The following is a 16,603-nucleotide window of genomic DNA, read 5'->3' as shown; positions in this document are numbered from 1 at the left end:
GTCTGAAAGTATTGACCTGTTATTGATTTTCAAAACTAACATCACAACATGGTCAAGATCATTGCTTTAAAATAACTGCAGAGTTGATCATTTGTCATAATGAATCCGTGTAAAAGAGCTTGAATTTGAAAAACAAGGCGTTTTCGGTTTTTTCATTTTGGTTTTGACAACAAATGTGTTTTTTTTTTTTCATTTTTCATGTTTTTGTTACATAATCAAAAACGAATGAACAAATGACACACGGATTATAATACCTCATTTATAGGTTACACATTTATATCTAATTACAAAAATTGGCTTTTTGAAATTAAAGTGATTGCACAAGTACACAACAGGCCTGTTTTCTAGGCATTCCTCTCCATGAACTTTGTTTGAAGTGATAATATTCTTGCTGGCTGTTCTGGCTGATGAACTCAAGACACTTCAATTGCTGCAGTGAGTCATTGTACATGTGGATGTAGTGCAGGGGTGGACTGGCCATCTGCCATACCGGGCATCTTTGACTGAAGTGGGCCAGTGTGGTCCGCTATGTTGAGGCAGACATGATAACAGGTGGCCAAAAATGATCCTAAAGTGGCAAAAAACGAGGCAAGAAAAGAGTGAAAAGTGACTAAAATGGGCCAAAAGCAGTTACTGTTGGCCAAAACATGAGCAAATAAAGAGGAACCAGGTGGTATGTAATGGCAAAAGGTAGCTTTAATTAGCAAAATGTGGAAAACAAAAGTGAAAAAGGGCAAAATGTGGAACAAAAATAGGCAAAATGTAGGAAAAAAGGAAACAAGTGGTATTTATTGGGCAAAAGTCAACTCATTGGGATGAAAAGTGCCAATAAAACTTAAAGAAAAGGACAAAACAAAAACTCACAAAAATGGACAAAAAATAAGGAGAAAAAAAAGGAATATTTATTGGCAAAAGTAGCTAAAATCTGAAAAAAGTGCCCAAATGTTTTGAAAAGGGGCAAAAATGTCCAAAAAAAATAGGTAAAAAGGGGTTAAAAAGTTTTCCCCTTTTAAGGTTTTCTGGGGGAGTAATAATGAAAATGAAGACGTAGAGAGCCACATGTTGAGAATCACTGACTTAATAACAGCTTCTACGTGGTGTCACTGAAAATATGGTTGACTGGTCTAGATAGAAAAGGCTAGGGCGGAGTCTTCGTCCCAGTCCACCCCTGGTTAGAGGTTCATATCAATGTTACTGCCCCACACATCATTTCACTCACACATGGGATTAAAATGATGAAAATTAAATGTTTTTTATTTCTGAATCTGTGATGTTCTACTAACCATGTTGTTACATAAATACAGGTAAATGTGCCTTTTGTTGTAAATACATAAAAAATGCTTACAACAAATGTAACATTTATGTTATTGTGGTCAATGATGTTAAAACTTGTGGTTCTCAAACTTTTTCTGCCAAACCAGCAGAAGATGAATCTTTCCCTGGTTCCTGGTTCCTCTGGGAAAGATTATAACTGTAACTGTGGTGTGTGTGTGTGTGTGTGTGTGTGCCTGTTTGTAGAGGGAATGCTGACCCTGAGGGCCAAGCCCCCCACTGAAGCAGATTTCATCGATAGCCTGCAGAAACTGAAGCTGGCCTTCAACCTCTTGGTGAGATATCAGAGCTCTTTACGTTCACCTGTTCACCACCTCATCCTCGTGTGCCTTTCACTATGCTCCCTCCAGGCCAAACTGAAGAAACACATACAGAACCCAAGTGCATCTGAGCTGGTTCATTTTCTATTTGGCCCATTGGAGCTGGTGAGTGTTGAAACTTTTTTAAAATCCAATTTTACCAAAAAAAATATCATTAACCTTGTAAAAAAAAAAAAAGTGTTTGTTTAAACAACAAAATTACAATTCAGTGTTCTTCTTCACACTGGATCCTTTGCTAGCTTAGCTCAGAGATAACACTGATGCAATTAGAAGAGGCTGTTGTCACTACAGTGTATAGGGCACTATTTTAAAGTTGCTCATGCTAAAATAAACAGCAACTTTTTGGCAACATTTAGCAACAAACCATATTTATAAAACACACGAAAACTACCTTTTTTAATGTTACTTTTGATGAGTTTTACAGCAATATTTGTGAAATTTTTCTTCTCAAAAAAATGTAATGTCAAGGTTTAATCTAAATGTTAAATATTATATCTAAATGTTACTTTTAAATATAATAGTTAAATCTAAATAAAAATGCTAAATGTTAAATCTAAATGTTAAATAAATGTTAAATGCTAAATCTAAATGATGACTTTACATATTAGCTAAATATTTAGTTTTACCCGTGACATTTAGATTTAGCATTTATATTTAACATTTATATCTAATTATAACATTTAGATTTAACAATTAGCATTCAGATTTAACTAACATTTAGATTTAACTGTAACATTTAGATTTAACTGCAACATTTAGATTTAACAATTAGCATTCAGACTTAACTGTAACATTTAGATTTAACTGTAACATTTAGATTTAACATTGTCATATTTTTACAAAAAATGTCACAAATATTGCTGTAAATCTGGTCAAAAGTAACATGGTTTGGTGCTAAATGTTGCTGTTTATTGTAGCATGCACAACTTTAAAATCAGCGCTCCATAACAGTGTAGCTCATTCATTTGTCTCTCTTTCTAACTGCTTTCCTTTTTTGGGGGTGGTGAGGGGCGGGGCTACCACGCCCTCTGCTAAACTCTAAACTCTCACATGACTAGAGCTTTTAACTCTAACACAGGTGCAGCCGCACTTACATAATGTTGGTTTCCCAAGCCGCAGAGTTTAGCCACACCTTCGATACTGAGCAGAAAACACACAGAGCTGTGCGCTGATAGTGAACAGTGTGAATGGAGAAATATGGAGTAAATGTGTCCATAAACAGTATCAATACACAGCAGCAATCAATCAATCCAACCTCTATTCATTTTAAAGCTAATTTTAGATCCTGGAGCCAGTTTATAGGTTTATTTGTTTATTGCACTCCAGAGTCCGAAATGATTGATAATGGAAATATAGTTAGGTTTCATTTCTTTCTACTGAGCTTGACTGTTTGAACCTTTGAGCTCTTTGATTATCTACCTGCATTTGTACAAAATAAACCAAATTCATTTTGCTCTACATCCCTTCATTTTATCAACACTCACATTATACGTTAAGTAGGGTGATAAGATTTTTAAAACTCAAAACCAGGACAGTAATTTAACCAAAGATGACGACCGATTTTCAAAAGAAACTACTTACATACGCTTTTATTTGTAATGAAAAAAGGTCACATAAATTAGATTTAATGTTTCTTACTTTATGATGAAATTTATTATTGCAACGGCTAAACCAAAAAAAAATAAAAAAAAAAAAGCAATATAGGTTACCATGAAATTGTCTTGGATAATAAAACTAAAGTTGTTTTTCTTTTTGGCATGTTGAAGGAGAGGGAGCGAACGAGTAATATTGACAATGCCATCGACCAATCGGCATCGAGTTGCAAACACGTGGAAGACTTTTGAGCTTTTTAATTGGCTTATACTGCAAGCGATGCTATGGCAACGGTTGTGATTGACAGCTCACAGTCCACAGAGTCATGTTTTTAGGCCAAATGTCCTTTCAGGCTGTTTTCTGTCAGCGGCAACAGACGTTTATTCCTTAATAAACAGGACAAACGGGACTGATCTTGTGAAAAACCAGGACAAATCAATGGTTTGAGGGAAATCAAACGGGACACGGGAAATAACTAGTAGTTATTAATAGTAAATCGGGATGTGCGGTCACCTTAAATTCAAGATAATTAAAGATCTGATCAAAGCCCAAACTCTGCGATTGAAAACATTATTTCACTATTCATGTGCTTTGATCTGATCTAATTTGCATTACTTTGAAATGATAAAACAAATAAAGCCAGTGTTGGTCTCCTTGTTCAGTTACATTCATTCTTTCATTCATAAAAGCTTCTCTGTGCTTTATTCTTCTATTCTTTGCTCATCTCATCCCCCCATGCATGCTAACTCTTGCTGCATTCTCTGATGTGGTTCACTAACTCATATTTTGGCTGCTGGCCTGTTTCTGTTGAATCCAGTTTCAGGAGGTGACATTTCTAAGGAATGTTTTCCTTTTCCAGGAAATAGAGTTTTTGTTGTTGTTGTGGCTCTGCACATTGTGTTAGCCTACAGCAGATGTAAAAAAATAATAAAAAAAACCGGATATATTTCAAAGTGCAAACTGTAAAAATACAAATAAGTACTTAATTTTTCCAAATAATGTTTTGATTCGTTTGGCAATATACCTATTAATAATCACTATATGTTCGAGGTGTATGGATGCACTCAACCAACGACTTGATTCAAATTCTGATATTGGCTCCACGATTCGATTCAAATCTCTATTAAAAAAAAAAAAAAAATCAAATCAAAGATTGTGATGTAATAATACAATTAACTCCTTTCAATTCAAATACATAGAGATCATATTTTAGAGAAAAAAACAGATTAGTCAAAATACAGATTTATAATAATTTTTTTTAACCAATACATTATGCTTTCTTACAAACTGTTTGAACTCATAAACCAAAATAAACTGCACATTTCTTCATTTATCACCATGCAAAACTGCACATATACAGTATATATATATATATATTTAAAAAAATAAATAAATAAAAAATGTAAAATAAAGTTTTCTTATGTTACGGGCTTGAAATTTACATATTTTTCTTAAGGTGTATGTGTGTGTATCAGTGTATGTATCTGTGTGTGTTGGTGTGTGTGCGTTGCGTGCTGCTCTGTGCCGATGGTTGGGGCTTATTTTTAAGGTTAATGTGTTTCTTTAGCACGAGAAAGATGCTCTAATAGATGCTGACTCCTCTTCAATCGCGTGGCGAGCACTGATGTGAATCATTTGAATAGTGTCTGCTTGAAACGGGTTCAGGTTAAAGAGACTTCGGCTTCATTCAGGTCAGGTTACTGAAACACTCACAGCGCCCCCTATTGTTTAAGCATATTACCTATCACAATGCTATTGTATTGAAGCACATACTGTTCTTTAACAATTTTAATCCCCTCTTATTTGCATCACTTTTAGCCAATTTAGGATATATCCTTACATCCGTACTATATACTTCCCTTTTTCCTAAAGCCATCACCAGTTGAGAATCACTGGTCTACATGACGTATTGGCAGCTGAACGTGTCACTCATGCTTGCAGATGTTTTGTCTTTTAGGATGAGGCTAAGGCTATTGGCCGCGACCAGTTGAACTCTTAAGTGTTTAGGTTATGTTTTATAGTTGGAAATACAAGTTAAATATCAAAAAAGCCAATTGTAAGTCACTTAATTACACTAATTTTCATTTGAAAAGACACTGCTTCTTCTATTACATAGAAAGAGAAGTTACAACAATCATGTTCTTGTGTTTTGTTCCTTGATTCTGTAGATGCTTAGTTTCAGCGGTAAATGTGAATTCCTCCACAGGTGCTCCAAAGCTGTGGGAGTCCTGACCTGGTTCGTTCTGTCATTTCTCCTCACCTCTCCAAAGACGCCGTTGACTTCATGCGAGGGCATCTCACACCCAAAGAGATGACCATCTTTGAGCTGCTTGGCGACGGCTGGACAAAACCCAGGTATGGGTTCATATTTGGCTGTATTTGCATAAAATATGATCCTTTAATTCTTTGCTTGACCATGATTTTGCTCCTGCTCTCCCTGCAGGTCAGAGTGGCCCAAGGATCAATGCGCGCCTCCTTATTATCCAAAGTTTCGTAACGGTTGGGAGCCGCCAGCTGAGCTATTCCGAACGGCACCGTGGGAAGCTGAGGGACAATCTGGACAACTGGCGTCTCCGACTAGTCCTACCTACAGGAGACAGCCCTCTGAGGATGTAAGTATTGGATCAGTAGTCCTAAATGAAAGGCCCTCACACTTTAAATTCTAACTGCATCCTTCATTTTCCTTTAGTATTTTGGAACTCAATCCTCAAATTCCTCCAATGGGTGAGTTCTGAAGTCTTTTAAAAACCTAACTTTGTTATATCGGCCAATAACAAAATGATACTGATGCAAAGTGTCATGACAGGTCGTACAATGGCACCAACACTCGAAAATACGCCAAAATTCGCTACCACTTTGTAGCGAGAAATGCCAACGAGCTGTCGGTGCTGCAGGATGAGATCCTGGAGGTTAGTGTCACGTTTTCCCCATCAAAGTCTTCAAATTCAGCACTAAATTATGGGGCTGCTCAATTAATTGAAATTCGATTCCGATTTTGATTATTACACCCAACGATTACAAAAATGACAATCGAGATTATTGAAAGAAACGTTTTATTTTTTTTACATTATGTTTTATTCACTATATAAAACAAAGCCACTAATTCAGACATCTACAAATAATAAAACTTGGCACACATGTTATTAATACTAACTTTGAGTTGTTTAATCTACACACATGCAAGCTCCTCCCCTCCACCCCACCCCTCTCAAAGCCAAAGCTAGCCTGCGGCCAACACGAGGAAGGTTGTTGCTAGTGGTCTTGAACCATGGCAGGAGAAACGCAGCAAAAACACTTGGTAAACAAACAAGGCAAATCAAATTCTCTTCTATGGGAACACTTTGGGTTTGATGATGAAGACCAAGAGCAAAGACACATCACGTGCAAAAAGTGTTTTGTTTTGTGCACAAGTGAACATGTTTGAAAGATTTTATTTCAGTTTAAAGAATATATTTTATGTTTTTTTTTTTTGCACAAAAAATAAATAACTTTTTGGTTGACAAATAATCGTGATTTCCATCATGACTAAAATAACCGTGATTATTATTTTTTCTATAATCGAGCAGCCCTAGTAAATTACACTTTAAACAAAAAAACAAAGCAGGGATGCATTGCTAAGCCTGATTCCCCTAAAGAAGGAAAAGAGGAAAGCGGAAGTCGTTTTTAATCTCGAGTAATGAAGTGTGAAATGTTTCCGGCAGGTGATCGAGGACGATAAGCAGTGGTGGAAGCTGAGGAATCGCAGCGGACAGGCCGGATACGTCCCATTCAACATCCTGGATGTGGTGAAGATAGAAGAGCCAGAAAGCTCCTACAACCAGGTGACTCAACATACCTGTCATCCATCCATCCATCCATCCAGAATGGATAAATCTAAAGAAACTAGCCAATCAAAACTTCCTGTCACTGGGAGGAAAATTTAAAAAAATGCCTTGATTATGGGCGAGGCTTCTGACTCCAAGTAAGACACGCCCACTCACTACGCTGCACTGACATCTGTGATCAACCACTAGAATCACACACACAATCCCCAAGAAGAGAAGCCCCGCCAACACAGAAACACATCCAACTGGGTAAATTTCACAACCTGCTCACAAACATAAACCACCAGTGAAAAAAGCCGGTGTGATTAGCGGCTAGTGCTGTCCTAGCTCAGTGCTGACTGTCAAAAATGGAAACTACAGAGAGAACATTTACCCGCTACTACCACCTCCTCACTAATTCTCCTCCACGCCAAATCCTTCCTAGTCCGGTCCTGGTTATAAAGGCCATGTCATACAGCTCCAGGTGGTCACACACAGCTTCTACTCTATGGTTGAATGGATGAACAGAGCGATGTCTGTGTTGACGACCTGACATCATCGTCAACAAAGACACTTGATTGGCTTTCGTCAAGCTAAACTTTCAACTCTTGCGAATGTGCGTAAAATTGGGGGTGTGCTCGCACGGCCAAAGCACTTGACGTGCGGATTGCACCGCACCGCCGCACAGGAAAGATTTCGCATCTAAGACACATCTATCCATTGACTTTGTATGTAATCTGGACGTACGGACATTTCGTGACGCATCCGGTGTGAACGGGAAGTTTGGAGCGTTCAGCTTTCTGCGGCAAAGTCTCGCGGGATGAGATTTCAGAGGAGTTACTAGGCTCCAAAACAACCTTCAATGAAACATGTTCAAAACGCAATTATACTTTGTCGACATTTAGAAACATTGCTTTTATTTTGCGAAAATCTGTAATGGAAACCCAGCAAATGTCTGAGTCACTCACTTACTTACCGTCTTGGGTCACATGTATAATCCTCATCTCTAAACGTAAACTGATGTGTTTTCAGAGGGTCTATGAATAATATAACCTCTGAAACCTAACAACATATGTTATTAATTATTAAGTAGATGACCAAGAGAAAACACAAGGTGAAATTTACAAATGTCAGTTTCCTGTTGCTTTGTAGCTGTATCTATTGTTTTCTTGCTTCATACGCACAATTCATACACAAATACAATATTTATTATTATTATTATTAATAATAATAATAATAATAATAATAATAATAATAATAATAATAATAAATCAGAGATTATTCTTTCACTCCACACTTAGTGGTAGTAAACTATTATTGAAGCCACAGACTGACGGAGGAGAGGCTGCCATATGCGCCATCAGCCCCACCAAGCACCACCAACACACACTACATTCATACTAGGCAATGTGGGTGAAGTGTCTTGCCCAAGGGCACAATGACAGATACCAGTGGAGCAACTGTCTCCCACTGTGGCACCTGGAAACTACTAACCAGGCCGAGACCTGCTTAGCTTCTGAGATCTAAAGAGATTGGGCAATGACAGGCTGGTATGGCCCACCAACGACTGGAGTCAAAGACATTCCTTACAGACACATGCTGCATGCATGCAGGTTCATTCACTACATGTGACGTCTCATCCTGCTCTGGAAGTCGCATACTTTCCTTTTGCCTCGGGCCAAATGTAGCCTATGAACCAGGAGATGGTGACAAACCAGTTTTTGGAATAACACAAGAACACAGGCAGCAGCTGCTTTTCTCATGAAGGGTGTAAACGTGTTTTTTCATTAAACTTTATTGACAAATTGCAAGTTTACAAATCAGAAAAAAAAAACATAAAGGGAACAAAGAACAAAGCCAGAAAAAACATCACTAGTAAGAAGGTACAGGAACCAGTACTTCATACAGAAGCAGAGATCTTTCTATTTTTTTGTACTTCAATAACTTTAAAGTATTCATCTAATAACTCAACTAAATTAAGAAAAAATGAAAATTTGGAAGGGATTTTGAGAATTTTAATTTATGAATATGGCATTTTGCCATTATTATGACGATACCAATGATGAAAGTTATTGATTTATTTTTGTTTTCAAAGATAGAAATAACAACTTTTGGCATTATGTCTAATTTTTTTTACCGTATTCCAGAAAATTAATTAAAACAAAATGTGAATTTTTCCACTCTTATGAGTATATTTGGAAATTAATATGTTACAGGGATAAATATTATGTAACATTTTGAAGTGTAGCTTTACCTCTGAGTGTAATTTTTTTTTGAAAAAGGATTTCCTTCTTATATGTTTATTATTACTCTTTTCTATCGTTGTGCAGCCTTACTATAGCATAGTTTCCAAGATAGCAGAGCATGTTGGTAAAATGTTGATAATTTAACTTACAGCCCATTAGAAGTTCTAATCCACCTAATTGCTTATTGTGAGGTATAAAATAAACGTGTGTGTGTGTGTGTGTTGCAGGACTACAGGACATCACCCCCTGGCTCTCTGAGCCATGGAGACAGCTTCCAAAGTCGACCCAAAGACAAAAGTGAGTGAGGAATGAGCACACACTGCTCTGAGGAATCTCAGAAATGTGTGTCTCACTTTCCATTTCCATTTCCTTTGCTGTTGCTGCAGAGATGGACGACGTCAACAATGAGCTGCTGATGATGATCACAGCCAATAAAAGTCACCCACCTGCACGGAGGTTCCGTGTGGAGCGAGCGACCTCCAGCCAGGTCCCGCTCACCTACGAATCCACCCCAGAAGGGGTGATCTCCTGGCTCACTGCCAAAGGCTTCTCTAAATCGTAAGTTCACCATCACACAATAGGCCTCACACATATAGACCACAGGAAGTCCTACCACAGGAAGTCCTACCACAGGAAGTCCGACCACATGAAGTCCGACCACATGAAGTCCTACCACATGAAGTCTATTCAATCCTTTGAGAATGGTCCAGCTGCATACCCGCAGGCCCTCCAAACCACACCCATTGTGGCGGCGACAACGGAAATGAAGCGTTTGCGGCGTACAAAACATAACCCAGCAATGTAGCAGCTACAATTAGCATATTAATCAACGTTTGAATAAAGAAAAACTATAAACAAACTTTATTCGTGATTTAACAATGTAATGAGACCCTAACCTGAACTTTATTCATGGTTTAACGATGTAATGAGACCCTAACCCTAACCCTAACAAGCGTCGGCCCGTGCCTGCCTTTGATTCCCTACTCAACTGGGGGGTCCCTGAGAAAACACATTCCTTTACCTAACCCTAAAACAGTTACTTTCAGCAACATTCTTTCTTTTTTCTGATTTACTTACTTAGGCTATTGTCTCTCAAAGTGGGTGTGTTACGCTGCAAAAGCTTCATTTCCATTGTTGCAAATGCTTTCTTTCCACGTGTTACGCTGCAAACGCTTTCTTTCCGCGTGTTACGCTGCAAACGCTTTCTTTCCGCGTGTTACGCTGCAAACGCTTTATTTCCATTGTTGCAAACACTTCACTTATGCGTGTTACGCTGCAAACGCTTCATTTCCATTGTTGCAAACACTTCATTTACGCATGTTGTGCTGCAAACGCTTCATTTCCATTGTTGCAAACACTTCATTTACGCATGTTGTGCTGCAAACACTTCATTTACGCATGTTGCGCTGCAAACGCTTCATTTCCATTGCTGCAAACACATATCTGCGTGTTACGCTGCAAACGCTTCGTTTCTGTTGTTGCAAATGCTTAATTTCTGTTGTCGCCGCCACAATGACCATATATGGAAGTTCAATTTCCTTCACATTGGCCTGCTGGTCTGCAGCTGGATATACTGTAGATTAATCCTTTTACCGGCCTGATCATTTCAGATTCTTTCAACGCATGCACATAGACTACGTTACTATACGATGGAGCTCCTGGGAAGTGATATTTGAATGTAAACTGACCATATGACATTTTTTAAATATTTCAATAGTACACATGTAAATATGTGACTGTTTTGTGGTGTTTTTAATTGAATTTATCTAAACAGTGACAATACAAAGAGTAACAATATTATGAATGTAACTGATGTTTAGTACAAAGAGTTTATAGCTATTGCTAAATTCCAACTCTTGGGCTTAGTTGGGTTTTTACATAAGATAAAATAATAAATGCACTAAAATATAAATGGGAAGATGCTAAAATGGCATTGTGAACTGCATACAATCCTCACAAATCTACATGAATAAAAGTTAGTAAAAGTGTAATTTTACTTTAGTAATTGAGAACATAATTCTAATTGACTTTCAGGGGAAAAATAATAATTATAATTTATTTGCAATTGGAAAAAATGCCAGTTATCGTGATCATAATTGATCTGTAATTGAACATGGATAATTGAAGAAGTAATTGCAATTGAAAAATGTAATTGACCCCAACCCTGGTTACCACAGAGAAATAGCAACTGGTGTTTGCTGACCTCTAGTGGTTAAAATTATCATATCAACTGTGCTGAAATCTAAGATCTGATTGAATTTCATGTTGAATAAATGTGTATATCTCCCTCAGGGTTCATTGAATCATTTAGTTCTGAATCCTAAACTGACTAAACTTCCTGTTAACTTCAAAACAAGAGCCCTATTTACAAAAGTGTTAAAAACTAATTGAAAACAAGAAGAGACGCTTTTATTTTGAAAGGGGGATTTTTGATTTTTAGCTTGAAGCTGGTTCCAAGATGATTTTACATTCAGGTCCTAATGCATCATGGGACGGTTGAGTATTACTAGTGTGCCCACCATGCATACTTCAAAAGTGTCCCCATATAGTATACTTCCTGGTATTTCTCACCTACTCAGTCTTTTCATACTATCTAATGTAGACGCACTACATACTAAGTTTGATGTCAGATTTAGTATGAGTAGTACGTTAGTACGAGTAGTACTTTATTATGAGTAGTATGTAGTACATTAGTATGTGTAGTACATTAGTTTGAGTAGCATGTTAGTATGTGTAGTACGTTAGTTTGTGTAGTATGTTAGTATGAGTAGTATGACATTTACAAAACAGCCCATCTGTTTACATGAAAAGTAAATAGTAAAGGCGGAGCTCACCTCCCTGTGGGAGGAGAAGTAGGAGGAGTTATTCCTCTTATGATGTCATAAATGGAGCAAACTCAAACTGGCCTGTCTGAGCACAGGTTTCACTAAATGTGGAGCAAACAAGGAATGGAGGAATCATAGATTTTCACTTTTGGAGCCTCATAACGAGGCTATAGAGATACATATTACCGTTAGAAAACTATTAAAAAGTGACATTTGCATAATATGGGATCTAAATATGTTTTAGGATAGAACCAAGACCCCTTTCTGCTACTACTGTACAAGTTCCCTCCACAGGGTTATTAATAGTTAATAATTTTTTATGGGGATTATTTGTATTGGCATTAATCAAAAGGAGCGCGTGTGGAACATGGATTGAACATAGACGACTGTATGCAAGATATTTGTGATTTCTGTGAATAATTTGTTGGATATTTTTGCCGACAGGACTGTTGAATGTTTGGGGATCCTGACGGGGGCTCAGCTGTTCTCCTTAAACAAAGAAGAACTGAAGGCGGTTTGTGGGGATGAAGGAGGGCGTGTCTACTGTCAGGTCACAGTGCAGAAAGGACAGCTAGAGGTTAGACACGCACGCACACAGAAAAAAGTTTGAGAACAAATGATCTAAAAAAACTGATCTTACATTGAGAACAAGGAGAACTGAGAGTCTTTTTGTGTTCTATTGTTGGCAGAAGTGCAGCGGAGACTCAGAGCTTCAGGAGATCATGAAACGAAGACAAGAGAGAATCGACTCTGGAGGCCAAGACTGAAGCAGTGGACACAGCTCACGCAGATCCATGTCTTTCCTCTGCTCTCAGATCTTTAAATGCAGATGTTTTCTAATCTGAACCACCTTACTATTATTTAGGACCAAAAATAGTTAGCATTGTATACATTTGTAATTGTGTATTTATTTTGTATCTTGCGCTGTGTTTGTATTCCAGTGTTTTCTTATCAGGTGGTTTCTTTTTTTTCCCTTTAGAATCTCTGTATATTTTGATGTTAGATGTTGGCTTGATGTACATGTGAGAGTGTGGGTCTACGTCTGTGTGTGTGTGTGTGTGTGTGTGTGTGTGCAACATACAAACTAGCTGCTGTTTATGCTAATTATGATATTGCAAGGATTTACTTGTATAAAAGAGTAAATCTTAGCTTTTCGCATTTCTCAATCAGTGCCAGAATGTTTGTTTGATCCGTTTTCTGATGTGCAGCCAATTATTTTCATACTGTCGTTTACGGGGATGCAAAGCTCGCTTTGTATCAAAAGTCGTCTCATACTGGTCGGTGAAAGTCGATCAAAATGAAGTATTAAAGTATAAAGATATGCAAACGCTGTTTCTAATCACATGTAGAGTTTCTGATGATAGCAGTGTGTAGGCAACGATTCAGTATGAATTCTTCTTCGGTGGTGTGTTGTACAGCTCTGTGAACAGGTAATGTAGGTAATGTGTTACTTTGTTATTAGATATATTGGAGATTAAGGGAAAACATCTGTAGAGTTGTAAATATTCCGGGACAGAATGTCTGAAAAAAACCATAAAAAATAAACTTGGAAGAGTTTTTATACCACTTTGCTGTGCAAGGTTTTGTTTAGAAAAACTAGTTCATTTATTATTAACCAATGAGTTGAATACATTTTAACCTTAAACAAAGGAATATTCTAAAATTGAATAAATAAATTTAGAAATTAATTAGAAGACTGAAAAACATCCTCAATAAATGTAATAAAAACAATAAATATCGGCGATTTTAAATGCAGGCCCAGATTATCTACTCTTTTGTTGATATTGAATTTGTACTGATATCAATATCAATATTATTTACAAACCATATACTGTATATCACTGTCATGCTGTCCCTGGACTAAAAAAAAAAAAAATGAAATATATACATTATAATGTGTAACATAATGCATTGATATCCTGTATTTACCCGTACATACGTGACAATAAAGTGATGTTTGAGAGCATATATTTACTATATGTATTAATTTATGTAATGAACAGTAATTTAAACTGTGCTCAGAGGACAAGGAGATAAGCAGATCAACATTGATTTTTAATGTTGATCGGATGTAAATGACATCAAATTTACATTATAAATTTGATGTAAAAATGACATCTAGGAAAGTGAACTGATTATTTATGGCCCAATCACAGCACAGATATGACGGATCACCTGTTAAACCTTGTGTAGTTGACATGATCAATAGATGTAATTATAATTAAAAAAAAACCTTCCGATGCAAGTGCATGTTACGGCTCATGGGAATGATTTAAACAGATCTGATCCAGTGTCTGAGTGATGTTTGTATTTTCTTTAGGAGAAACTTTTTTCAGGAAAAAAGTCAATTAATGCTCTACAAAGCTCTGAAACACTAAAACATGGATGCCAGGGTGAAATTGGTCAGGGGGCCAGGTTTTTTTTCAAGTGAGACCTCAAGGGGCCAAATTACACTTTCGGCCTGAAAAACCAAACACTGACTCAACACATAGATATGCTGCTTGAACTTATTCACGAAGGCCTACACATCAAAAAGAAAGGCTGTGGCTATTGATACAGAAACCTATCAATGGACTGCCAGTCTATTCGTACGCAGCGCCCGTCATTGGCCAGTTAAGGTGACGTAATAGGTGAACCATGTGACTTCAAGTTCCATCAGTTTTATTTTAGCTCATATTTATTTTTAGCTACTCTGCTAACCCTTTTATTTTATCCCAAACCCTAACCCAGGTAATACCCTAAAATGTTTTTTTTTTTTTTTTTTGTATATGTATTTTTAAAGGTAGAATTTGCCATGTTAAATATGTTAAAATGAAAAAATATATATGACAAAAGTGGGTTTCGAACCTACGGCAGCGGAAAGAAGAATTCTTGAGTCCGGCGCCTAAGACCAATCCTGGCATGGTGAAAACACAGGCACATTACGCTTATGTAGAAAAGATCCAGAAAACCTACCCATAGTTTCCGTGTCAATGCAATAGAAATTGCATTGGCACCACAATAGCCTCGCAATAAGGCCTACAATTACATACTGTAGCAGCCTAAAGCAAGTTACCTTCTAAAAACGTAACATTGTCCTGTCCATGCAAGTAGCCCACATTTATAAATTAGCAACAAATAGACAAAACACATTTCCTATAAATAACACAAGTGTAAACTGTAAATTACTTACTTTAATCATATTTATTGAAGGCTTGCACATGAAAACATGCCAATGCATAATTGGGTTAATTAAAAGGCCAGGCCAAGTAGGCCTAAACCACTCACAGAAAGTATGTGCCAGAAAAAGTCATCCAACAATAGGCCAAGTGACTAAATATCCAGTAGGAATTAATAAAACAAAAAGTTTTTTGAAAAAAAAGCCAAATGTGACCCTATCTTAAAACATTACATTGGCTCAATAACAGATGGCACATTAACTTTGCCAGTCATCACCAGTAAACTGCAACCCATATATATACATATATATATATATGTATATATATATATTTTCCAACCCACATTTCCACACACAGGAATTACAAAACATTGTCAATCAATTTCCCATGAATGACAGCCAAGTGTTTACTGCACAGTGGCTCTTCTTAACACACACTGACCACAACTAGTCACATGTCCTTGTGTTGTGTTTAAGTCTTTAAGGAAAGCCTGATACAAAATATTGCGTCACTAAAATATTGTTAATGTTTGTGCAAATTAACTTTAAAATTTTAAAAACAAAACTAATGCAGAAAATACTCATTTCAGTGCAAGTATTGTCAACTTCTCTGTAAACATGGACACATATCAGTGCTGCTTAAGCACAGTGATTATATCCTCTTCATTTCTGTAAGATTCACAAAGTATCTTCACCATGATTTATAGACGCACAGCAGTTAATGGAAACTAACATCCAATCAGAAAAACAGCTTCTGTCCATGAAAATAAAGATGACAATTGTCACATCAAAAAAACATTCTGTAACATTTAACAAAGTGTAAGACTTGGAATTGTGTGAGTGATAAAAAAAAACGTCTCGTAGTTTAACTTAAATTACTACGGTGCAATATGTTTTTCATTTTACGAAAATATGGCTTTAAAACTGGTGTTTTCACTGTAACAAACTGTAACCTAACCAGATTTGGGGGGGGGGAAATCACTGACATGTTCTTATAATTATTATTATTTTATGTCAATGATGCCACACTGTTATATAAAACACACTCACACAAGCAAAACCTGTACACAAACACTCACCGATGTCTGAAAGCAGCGGATCGTAAGTAACGGAGGGAGGGGAGAGAGAGTCCGGGGCCTTTACTCCATTTTGGAATGACTTTTTCTTCTTTGTGGAGTGATACAAATGTGTGCTCACGGCAAATGCGTCAGGGTTGGCAGCTATGTTTTATGTTTTTACCTCTTTCCTCGTGCGCCAATGTAAACAACGCACTTCCGTGCTGCTCTCGCAAAACTTCTTCGTTGGTGATTTAGAATGTTGGCTTCAC

The 16,603-nt window shown here is 37.0% G+C and overlaps 1 protein-coding gene across 3 annotated transcripts in view; it reads left to right on the top strand.

Annotated features, from left to right (window-relative positions):
• Positions 1-13,709, top strand: part of eps8l2 (EPS8 signaling adaptor L2) — a 44,783-nt gene extending 31,074 nt beyond the window's left edge. For all 3 annotated transcript variants that reach the window (XM_028449240.1, XM_028449239.1, XM_028449241.1), the window contains 11 exons: positions 1,519-1,607; positions 1,683-1,757; positions 5,452-5,600; positions 5,689-5,857; positions 5,935-5,969; positions 6,052-6,154; positions 6,947-7,066; positions 9,522-9,591; positions 9,681-9,852; positions 12,564-12,696; positions 12,809-13,709. In XM_028449240.1, the coding sequence (XP_028305041.1) occupies positions 1,519-1,607; positions 1,683-1,757; positions 5,452-5,600; positions 5,689-5,857; positions 5,935-5,969; positions 6,052-6,154; positions 6,947-7,066; positions 9,522-9,591; positions 9,681-9,852; positions 12,564-12,696; positions 12,809-12,886 (1,193 nt within the window). In that variant the 3' untranslated portion in view covers positions 12,887-13,709. The remainder of the gene's footprint in view (positions 1-1,518; positions 1,608-1,682; positions 1,758-5,451; positions 5,601-5,688; positions 5,858-5,934; positions 5,970-6,051; positions 6,155-6,946; positions 7,067-9,521; positions 9,592-9,680; positions 9,853-12,563; positions 12,697-12,808) is intronic.
• Positions 13,710-16,603: the final 2,894 nt, after the last annotated feature.

The sequence above is a fragment of the Gouania willdenowi genome, chromosome 6, assembly GCF_900634775.1.
Source record: "Gouania willdenowi chromosome 6, fGouWil2.1, whole genome shotgun sequence".
In the NCBI taxonomy this organism is placed as follows: Eukaryota; Metazoa; Chordata; class Actinopteri; order Blenniiformes; family Gobiesocidae; genus Gouania; species Gouania willdenowi.
The sequence above is the reverse complement of the archived record's forward strand: the minus strand, read 5'-3'. Positions and strand labels throughout refer to the sequence as shown.